The sequence below is a fragment of the Cydia strobilella genome, chromosome 5 (assembly GCF_947568885.1).
Source record: "Cydia strobilella chromosome 5, ilCydStro3.1, whole genome shotgun sequence".
NCBI lineage: Eukaryota > Metazoa > Arthropoda > Insecta > Lepidoptera > Tortricidae > Cydia > Cydia strobilella.
Window position 1 is genome coordinate 17,349,684 of NC_086045.1, and position 10,997 is coordinate 17,360,680.

General features: G+C 37.6%; 1 protein-coding gene across 1 annotated transcript; it reads right to left on the reverse strand.

Moving 5' to 3' along the window:
- Window positions 1-711: 711 nt before the first annotated feature.
- Window positions 712-2,427, reverse strand: LOC134741869 (achaete-scute complex protein T4-like). Its single transcript, XM_063674762.1, has one exon. The coding sequence runs from the start codon at window positions 2,204-2,206 to the stop codon at window positions 1,004-1,006; it is 1,203 nt and encodes a 400-aa protein (XP_063530832.1). The 5' UTR covers window positions 2,207-2,427; the 3' UTR covers window positions 712-1,003.
- Window positions 2,428-10,997: the final 8,570 nt, after the last annotated feature.

Genomic DNA, 10,997 nt, shown 5'->3' on the forward strand with positions numbered 1-10,997 from the left:
AAGGTTAATCTAAAATATAATAGGTTTTTATCATTTGAAACGGCGATCTTGAAATAGTTCCGTAAAATGACATTAAATACGAGTAGATGGCAATCCATACTTAATATTATAAATGTGAGTGTGTATGTCTGTCTGTTACCTCTTCACGCTTAAACCGCTGAACCGATTTAGTTGAAATTTGGTATAGAGATAGTTTGAGTCCCGGGGAAGGACATTGCGTAGTTTTTATCCCAGAAATCATCCTTTAAGGGGGTAAAAAGGGGAGTGGAAGTTTGCATGGGAAATCCATACTAATTTTATAAATGGGAAAGTGTGTCTGTCTGTCTGTTACCTCTTCACGCTTAAACCGCCGAACCGATTTAGTTGAAAATTATTCAGTAAAAATAATGTAATACAAATGGGGTCAGAAACTTTTCGGCCGTCTTTTCAATTTGGGTACAATTTAAAAAAGCTTCCATCGAACACATGTTAAGAAGTAGAAAGTTTTAAAGTCTATTTATTGTATGATGTTCACAGAATAGACGTATAATGCTAAGTCACAGTAAAAACGTTTGTTTTTTCGAGTACCAACATAGTATTAAAGTGTGTTTGGAAGATGGAAATGTAGGAATTTATATAAATATATTAAGCTACATACATAATATATTAAGCTTGATAAACAACTTTGCCAATATGTTATCTACAAGTATAAAAGCATAGGTACATTTAGTCTAGCACTTATACTAATCGGATATGAAAGTTGGTTATCGATTCAACACGTGTCAACTCTTTGTTTAACTAACTTGAGCAAATGTTTTTTCTTGGCTATTAAAACTAACATAAAGATAAAGAAACGCAGACGTGTGCTGGCTTCATTAAACTAACTGACCGTTACCGCGCACCTTGCGCCGGCAGCGACTTTGGCACCGACAGCTGTATGTTATCCATTACTTCATATACATACATCATGATATAAATATCTATTACTCTACTATCAACTCACTGAGCTACACCACTTTGCTAGTCAATTCTTATTGTTTGGTCGTGCTTGTCTTGTCTTCTCCTGCCACCATTTCAAAGTCTCCTCAAATTGCTCCCTGTCTTCAGGCGTCACGTGAATGTCCGGAAGTTCTTTTTTCAGCTCCACATCACTGTACGGTGTATTTTCCAAAAATGACTCTTCTTTGAACTTATACTGCTCATGTGTCATAATCAGATCGGGATTAATTGCTTCGAGAGGCAGGTCTGTTTCGTCACCCAAACTTCTATGCATGTGATGTTGGACAGACTCCGCATATTTTACCTCGAAATCACTATCGTTCAATGGCACATTGGGTTCGCTACAATAGTTTTGTTCCGGGATCACTGTGAATTGCTCAGCCGAGTTTGGAAATGGAAAATGTCCGTCAAGTAGGTGTGGGTTGACATCTTCTTGAGCTATTAAATCAGATGACGGAGTTAAAGGTTGTCCGACCCCGTCCTCTTCTTCATACAAATGCGGAGTAGAAACTAACTGAAAGTTTTCGGTAGCTGGTAATTCTATATACTGGTGCTGAGGTAACTGCTGCAGAGTGCCGTCTAATTCATCTTCCTCAAGACCATCATCATCAAGAGCGGGGGAGTTGAGGGCGAAATAACTTCTTTCTTGACTGTTATCACGTGGCGATGAAGACGCCGGCGAGGGGAAAGATTCCATTGACATACACGATGCGTTTTCTTTGTCAGCATGGCCTATATTAAGGAGACTCTCTAAGTTTCTTATATATTCTACAGCCATACGCAATGTTTCTACTTTACTCAGCTTCTTGTTCGGTCCTCTGTTTGAGTTGACGTTTTCAAACTCCGCAGCCACTTCCTCGGGTATGTGTCTACGGAGAGCGGCAAAGCCATCGTTGACTTGCCTCACTCTGTTCCGTTCACGGGCGTTACGCCGTGCCACCGCAAGCGGTGTCGGCGAACGAGCTATATCTTCAGGAACATTTTCACGAACTCGCGGTCTTTTCGCCGGTACACTTGCAACGGAAGGATCAGAAGCACGCACTAAAGAAGTCACTGACACAGTCGGCGGAGACTGGATCTTCTGTTTCTTTCTCACTATAATGATTTCTCTTCTGACACCGTGGCTGGTGTTATTGTTTATATTGACGGCGTTGCTGACGGACTCCTGGAGAACTTGGGCTTTGCCAAGTGGCGAGTTGCGGAAGACTACGACACCGATTGAACTCATGATGGGTGAGTCACATTCCGAGTATCCTTCGGAATGGTTGCGGGTAAGGGATGCAGCAGGCAGTAGGTTTAGATGGCGTCAGGGCGCCGGCCGCGGCGGGAATGGCGCGTGCCGCGCGGGCGCACCTGGGCCGGCGGGGGGATCAACAGGGGTACTTACGTTTACTAGTTGCACACATGCCTTTTCAAAGGGCGGAATGGGGTAGCGTTACCGTTTATAATATTTTTATAGACGAATACCGATGTATTCGTGTTGCTTTTTGCAGTCGTGTTGTTTCTTTCCTTTTGCATGATGCAGAGTGCAGGTACACCATCGGCATTAAATATACTATAGATACTTCATATAAATATGTTCACCGTTACTTAAAAATATATAATTAAAATTATTGGTCGTAGTTTTTCTTTTAAACTTTTCAAGGATGCAACCTAATGAAAATAAATATTAAAATTACTTTGAAGTCGTCAAATAGGTTGCTAAGGGCACAACGTAGGTTCTTACGTATACTATTGAGGTCGGTATGTGAACACAAATTGTTGAACGGTAACGCTACCCAAAACGCGAGTAGCACCGAGGACAATAATTTCGAGGGGTGTCCCACCCAGCAGTCGATGTGTGAGTGTTATAACTCACACATTCACATAATAAAGCGTGTATGTACAGCTTCATTACACACATACGAAGAGCTAAAACCGTTCGCGTGCTTCAATGGCATTTTGAACAAACGAATGCGCCAGCGCAGGGGGTTGTAACTGGAGTTATGCGCGGGATTTTATATAAAAGTAAATTTTAATCATGATAATGATATCTAAATCACATAGGTATGTTTAAATCAATAGATACACTTTGAAATAAATTTACCTTTCAATGCTTTGTCACGATGGTCTCAATATTAGTATGATTTCGCTTACTTTACCTGAATCCTTAGCAGAAATCACAACCATTGTCAATAACTCATTAGAGACTGGTACATTCCCTGAGCAGTGGAAAGTGGCAGTCGTAAAACCAATTCCTAAAAACCAGAATCCCAATGACTACAAAGATCTTCGTCCCATTAGCATACTTCCTGTCATATCAAAAATAATGGAAAAGGTAGTTTGCATGCAAATGACGGACTACCTTGAGGCAAACAACATCTTGCCGAAAAAACAATCAGGCTTTAGGAAGTCTCGAAGCACTGCAACCGCTCTCCTAGATGTTGTAGATGATATTTTTCCCCTCACTAGCTCGGGAAGCCGTCCTTTATCCTTTAAAACAAGCGGGGAAAAACGCATTTTATCCACTAGTGGGGAAAGTAATTTGACCTTGGATGGAGCGTGTTTATGTAGGTTGACAGATAACAAAACGTAAAACGCTCATAATAATGGTTCGTTCGATATTAATTATCATTAAATAAATGGTTTGAGAATCTAATAAAAAATACCAGATTTAGCTTTATATAATGACTTTAAGTCATAAACCTTAAAATTCCATAATAAACGTTTGTTTTTTAATAATTATTTTAAATATAATTCTGAACGCACAAGTTAAGTCGATGCAATTTCAAAATGCATAATTGACATTTCATACGTCAGAAATGTCAACATTGACAACAAAAATTTTACTTTAAAACTTCTCACGTAAAAGTATGTACAGAATTTCGAGAGTTTTTTGTTATAATATCGTAAAAAATGAGTGATTCCAGTTGATGAAGATGATCTAACGCCTGTGGATGTTGCACTTTCCTCACTATAGTGAGGGGAAAAGTTTTGTGTTACACACGGGTGCAAATGTATTTTACTTCTCGTGAGTTAAAACACTCGCTACGCTCAGGATTCTATTTTAGAACCACTCTCTTCGCTCGTGGTTCAACTATAGAATCATTTCGCTTGCTCGTGTTTCAATTCCACACTCGCGGGTAAAATACAACTTTGCACCCTTGTATAACAAATAACTATTGGCTGCACAAGATGCTGGCGAGACTACATTACTGGTCCTGCTTGATTTCTCACGCGCATTTGACACAATTGATACATCTCTCCTCTTATCTAAAATGGCTTTCTACGGGTTTGACAATTTATCATTGAAGTGGTTTCACAGTTATCTCAGCGGTCGTAAACAGTATGTTAAAATTTGTAATGATGATGGCACAGAGATGGTTTCTAGAACCCTGCCGGTCACCAGAGTTGTTCCTCAAGGCTCGATCTTGGGACCCATCCTGTTTAGCTTATATAGTGCAGATGTCATCAATCACATAAAACACTGCAACTATCATATATATGCGGATGATATACAGTTGTATGCATCGTTTAAAGTAAATGATACCAGTGCGGCTGTACAAAACCTAAATGACGATTTAAATAACATAAACAGGCGGTGTGGCCAAAATATTCTACACTTGAACCCATCAAAATCAAAATTCATGTTGCTAGGCACACGGAAGCAAATTGATAAAGTTGCAGCACTTGATCCTGGAGTTTCTATAAAAGGCGCTCCTCTGGAAAGAGTCGTTGAGACTCGAAACCTGGGTCTTGTGATGGATGAATGTCTAAGGTTCGAAAAACATATTTCTGAAACTATGCGTAACTGCTTCTATCGGCTTAAAGTGCTGTACGGGATTCGCGAGTGTTTGTCTGTTGATATGCGCATCAAATTATGTGATACCCTTATTCTGTCGAAATTAAATTATGCTGATGTAGTGTTTGGCGTGTGTTCACTAGCTAAGACAAAAAAGGTACTGCAGCGAGTACAAAACGCATGTGCACGGTTTTGTTTCCCTGTCCCACGACGAGCACATGTTTCGCCGTTTTTAAACCAGCACGATCTCCCAAATATGAATTCACGTAGACATCTACACTTTTCCACATTGTTGTTTGGAGTGATAAAAAATAAAGAACCCTCGTACCTACATGACAAGCTTAACTTCTCGCAGCGCGCCATAAGACACGCATCACGACTCACTTTTCCTCCACACCGCACGGTTGCCTTCCGTGGCAGCTTTCGTTTCGCTGCCACCAAGTGTTGAAATGATTTGCCACCACCAGTACGTAATTCGAAAACCGTGTCCACCTTTAAAATTCACCTCCGTAAATTCATACTGGCTAAGCAAAAATGCAACACTTAGGCAACCGTGCACACTCAGTCACTCACACACAAATCGCATAGACACTTACATACATACATACATACACACGAACATTCATAAGACTTAGGTATAGGCTAATTTTAATTAAGTAATTTGATTGTTATTTGTATTTAAGCTTTCCCTTATTTATTTTTTACATTGTGTTTACTAGTCCATCTACTGGGCCTCACTGAAAATCAGCGTCGCGGAGTGTGCCATGTTGGCTCACACCGTGACACCAAGCTGAGTAAGGACCATTTAGCGCAACCTCATTCTGTTTAATTATTTATAGTTTTAGTCTTGTTATGTTGTGCTAATAAATGCTTTTTCTTTCTCTTTCTTAAAAAATTTAATGTCAATAAAAATAAATAGGTTAGGTACTTTATGAGACGCAAGCGGCGAACATGACTAATTAATACTCTTATAAGAGTATACCTACTGGTTAAGAAGAAGATATGTAGATAAGTACAGTTAAATAGCATTAGACAGGTACATATATAATTATGGATGTAAATTCCTATGGTGTCCTTAGGGCCACCCCACACTAGCGTCTTTTTCGGTATATCCTGTCAGCGGTATGGAAAATGGCGTCGCTGCGTAGTTGTGCCAACGTTGCGTCGTGCAGTAGCCATACAGCTCGGGAGACGCTAGTGTGGGTGGCCCTTAAATTAATATTCGATTCCAAACAGGTATAATAATTTAAAATTTTACACACTGAGTATCAATGAATGTGAAGTTTATAGGTATGTGCACATTGAACAAACATACATCAAATGAAAGATAACAAATTTTACGCGGTCTCTGCTTTGATTATTTGTTTTAGAATATGTGATGACGATAAGTGATTATTTTAATAAAATAAAATAAATATTGCACAGAAATAATACAGATGTAGTAAGTACTCATACACACACACATACGTTTCTGATAAGAGTTTGTGCATAACTGACTTGATATTCGGAGATTCCGAGTCCCCGCACTAGACTAGGCCAGTATCGCGGGAGATCAGATAGTTCATTTGTATGTCATGCAATTTAACTAGAAAGGAAATATATTTTTACAATTTGAGGATAAAGATAAGATTCAAGAACTTTAGTTTCAATTATATGATATTTTAGTCTAATTTAGTTAGTTTTATATTTATTAAAGTTCTGTGTGAAAATGATGTTTTCAGCGGAAATACACTCTTTTAATTTTCATGACAATTCGATTGTGTGTACCTATCTGTCTAAGTACTCTGTACCCTTGCACTATTATCGAAATAAGCATAAAAACGATATCAAAATAAGCATAATAGCAAGCATAAAAACGAGCAGACTTATGCGAAAACACGAGCCGGCGCGGCGCAGTGCTCCATCTGCAGGAATGGCGCGAATTGCAACGGTACCGAGATTATATAAAAAAATTGTTTTGTGTAGGAATCAAATTTTATAAATTAGTAGTTTGAAACTATCGTGAAAAACACTGCGCTAATTTCATCCGTAAAGGAATTTAAAAATAAAATCTTAAATAAACAACATAATCTGTACCATATACAGGGTGGAAAATAATTATGGTCCCCTGAGGGAAAGTGCCTTAAAACGTTAAGTTAGCTCATTTTACTTTATGGAAACATTTTTTTATAAAAAAAAAAAACAAAATACATTTAAATATTTTTTTTTTATTCGCTGGTGTAAAAATATCCTTGAGTACTAAATATTCGATTTAGATATTTTGTACGACAGACGAGTAAGACCTAATTTCTTGGAGAAATGTTATCATTGACGTTAACTGTATCGACTAGTAGAATAAAATAGCGAGTGTTTATTTTTTGAAATTTTTAGTCGGTTAGATTCCCGGGCGAGACAAGCGAATTTTAAAAGTCTTTGAATGCAGTTTTGTTTTTCTTTAATAATAAAAGAATTGAGCTAACTTAAGGTTGTAAGGTACTTTCCCTCCAGGGCCCATAATTATTTCTACACTGTATACAACTGTTTTACATTTTTTTCCGTAAAACCTAGTTTTTACAAAGTGTTACTTGTCACTTTTTGACATCTATCAATAAGGATGCTTAAACTACGTCCCATAGTGACAACATCGCTATCAAAAATGTGTGTTTTGCACTATGTAACAATAACAACTTGTTTTTTTTATTGGTATTAATTCTGAAACTAGGCGAATTACAGAAAAGTTTATAGGACATTTTAGTCTTTAAATATTTTTTAAACCACGACACGTAGCGTGCAGCAAACGTGCTGACGGACCGCCTGATGTTCAGCAGCCACCGCAGCCAATATGTGTTTGCAACTCTAGTGGAGTTGGACACCACATTGATACATACATACATATCTAAGGAGCATGCCAATGTTCAAATTTGCTATAAGTTTAGGTATTATCAAATAAATAATAAGAGACCAACCTTATCTATATGTACCGATTGCACACAAAAGAATAGATTAGTAGATCAAAGTTGACTGCATCAACCAAAACAATTGTTGTTTACTGCGTATTTCCAACTCAGTCTTCAGCAATAAATACGACAGATCTATGATCTCAAGAATGTACTTGTTATTTATTTGCCGCAGTCTTAGGGTTCAGTATTGAATGATCCAACTGTAATGGAATTGTTTGTGTTGCAGCCGCCCACGCCAGCTGCCCCGTAGCTTTTGTGTCCCGGCACGTGCCCTCCTGGGTGACCCACTCCACACTGATCCTAGTGAAGATAAAATGATCTGGTTAACTTAGTTACGTTAGTAATCATACTCAAATTTTCTATGGAATAAGATTAATTTTATTAGTTCATTAATTGCTAAAAGTAAAAAAAAAATAACGGCCAATGGCGGTCAAGCGGACACCAATTGTTTTTAATGCTTGCGCTTGAGCGCCAATACTTTAATAGAGCGACAGTTCAGTATACAAAACAAAGAAATGGGACCTGACTTACGACATATTGTAACATATAAGCGGAAGTCCCATTCTAAATAATAAAATGAGTTAAAAAAGGCTTCCGCTACTATTACATGCTTTCGTGAAACGGGCTTCTAGTAAAAATACCTACCTACTTATCTGATCCATCCCACTATTAAATACAATCAAATTTTGTAGTACATATTTCTGTAAAATACTTGTAATACCGTACCTACTTGCTTTGTTCTTTGAACGATAACATACATTGCATGTGTTAAGTATGACATGCATGCGCTATCAATGCAATTTAACACGGTACTTGGAGAAGTAAAAAAGGGGTTTAAAAATAAATAATGTGTAATCGGTTCACAGTTTAAAAACGTTCTTTTTCTACTCGTCGAGTATAATCTGTGTATTACAACTTCATGTGCATATTGTTGCATGCAACACTACAACCTTACTCTTTTCAACGTTGGAAAGTCTATGGCACTGCCGACTCAAGCATAAGAATTTTATCGATACAGTTTAGTCAATTATAAAAATTTTGAAAATAGAACTTCATACATTTCGTTAAAATATTTCTTGTTTAAGGAGAGATTAAGAGACTCGATTCAATGCAAATTAGCCAACTTAAACACGCTGCTGCGTCGCATTCTGCTTTGTGATTGGTTGGCTAACAAAAATATTTTATTTTATGTTGTAGTAGAAACAATTGCTTCATAAGTCAGAAACGCGTATGTGACACCCTTCATATAGCAACATCCATACCCTACGAAAACCGCTTAGCGTTGCTTGTTAGTCTCCATAGGCTACGGTGGCCAAAATCGAGAAAAAAACTGTCTTAAAATTGAATTTAGCAAGGAGCAGGTACCAGGGCCTCTTGAGTTACGAGGAGGTGTCGTTGACGAACCCGCCGGGGGCGCCCGGCCCGGCGGCCGGCGTGTACGAGTATGAAGGTATCGCGGGCTGCGGCAGCTCGCGTATCTTAGCTGTATATTTTTGGTTTGTTTACCTATATGATTTTACTAGTTGAAAGTAGGCAAACCTTGGCTTATCGGTGATACTTGGTAATTCGGTGATACTGCTTTATTATCTTATACAGATCTCACCATTAAAAAATGCAAGCCATAAAATTGATGAAAGCTGCTAGTTTTGATGCTTGCAATCGGGTTGGCTTTCACCATTGTGAGTTTAGCGTAAGATAATAACGCAGTATCACCGAATTACCTACCAAGTATCACCGATAAGCCAAGGTTTGCCTATTATTTTTTTGTCTCGCAGAAAAAGTATTGTATACAATAGTGATATAATCAAGAATTTCAATCTCGTACCTTAACTTAAGCAACTCAGCAAGCTTCGTTGCTTAAACACGGTAGGTTCTTGACTGAAAAGCTCTCTATTATATCACTATTGTATAAAATACTTTTTACTCGCATAAACAAAGCTGTGTATGTAATTGGAAAGTTATACAGGTATTTAATTTAAATATATACCTACGTATACGGTGTCAATTTCAACCATCTAGCTTTCACGGGTCTTTAGACAGAGCCCGCTTAACGACAGATCTTAAAAGTAAGTTTTATGTATGGAGCCCCCAAATTTTTATTTAGTTTTAATTTTGATGTCTAAGGCTCATATATGAATAGATATACGTTTGCTCGCATGTATGGTAGATACCTTATTTATGTACTAAGTTTGGGATTGCATTGCAATACTTTTTTCTTGCATTATATAGGTAAATATGATCATCAACTTAGGGAACTGCACTCGTTTCAAATCAAAGTAAATTCAAATCAGTTGTTCTTTTAGGTTAACAGTTATTAAGTTGGGATTGCACAAAGCATTCATCATCAGTCCTGTCTGTATCAGATGAATCAAATAGTAGACAACGCCTAACATGAATTGATAGCAATACTGGCCATTTCATCTTAAGACAGAGCCTTCTTAAGGCGTCACTATCGCAGCATATGGGCAGGACGAATACTAATTTTTCATTGTATTTTTATAATTAACGATACAAAGGTTGTTTTGAAAATACAATTTAAAAAAAAATCGGTGCCAGTTAATTAAACTGAATTAACCTACAAAAAAGTACCCAGAAATGGTAAAAATAGCTTATGGAAAGTAATTGAAGTACAAAATACTAAATACTTCCTTGATATATAGTTACTATTTCAAATGCAAATACAAAATCGTTTTTAAAATTGTATTTATGTACATAATCGCCGAAGAACTCATTGTTCGAGCCGGGGTTTGAACCCGCGATTGAAAGTCATGCGCTCTTAGCATTAGACTACCAGAATTTATAAAAATGTTAACTTATTATTATATCGAGGTAAATTTTATTGGGCGTAAGTAATTTAAAATTGTTGCTTCTTAAAAGAATTAGGCTAAATCTTTTGTAAGTTCACGATTAAGAGGAACCGAACACTGCACGAGGATTAAGCTCGGCGTCTTCTTCAGCTCTTAACTGTCCACTTAAAAACGGAATAATAGCGTACAGAGCACATAAGGCTTTTCATAATAACTGTCCATTTTGTACCTAACTTTATACCTTATCCTGTAACTTAAGAAGTATTTTTTCCCGCCAATCCGCTCAGAACGACATCTTGAGACCATGTGGGACCGTATGTGACATAATGCGCTCAAGTTATGAGCTAAATTTAGATAAACCATTAACCTAATGGCGTTCGAGTAACAAAATCTGGAGATTTTAGTTTACCTCATTGCATTATGATGTTCCTGCACGAGATAGATAAAGGCATAGGTACATACGTGTCTCACAATTTTTAACGCGACTGCCGC

Coding starts and splice junctions, on each gene's coding strand:
- LOC134741869 (XM_063674762.1), bottom strand. CDS start 2,206: ATGAGTTCAATCGGTGTCGTAGTCTTCCGCAACTCGCCACTTGGCAAA.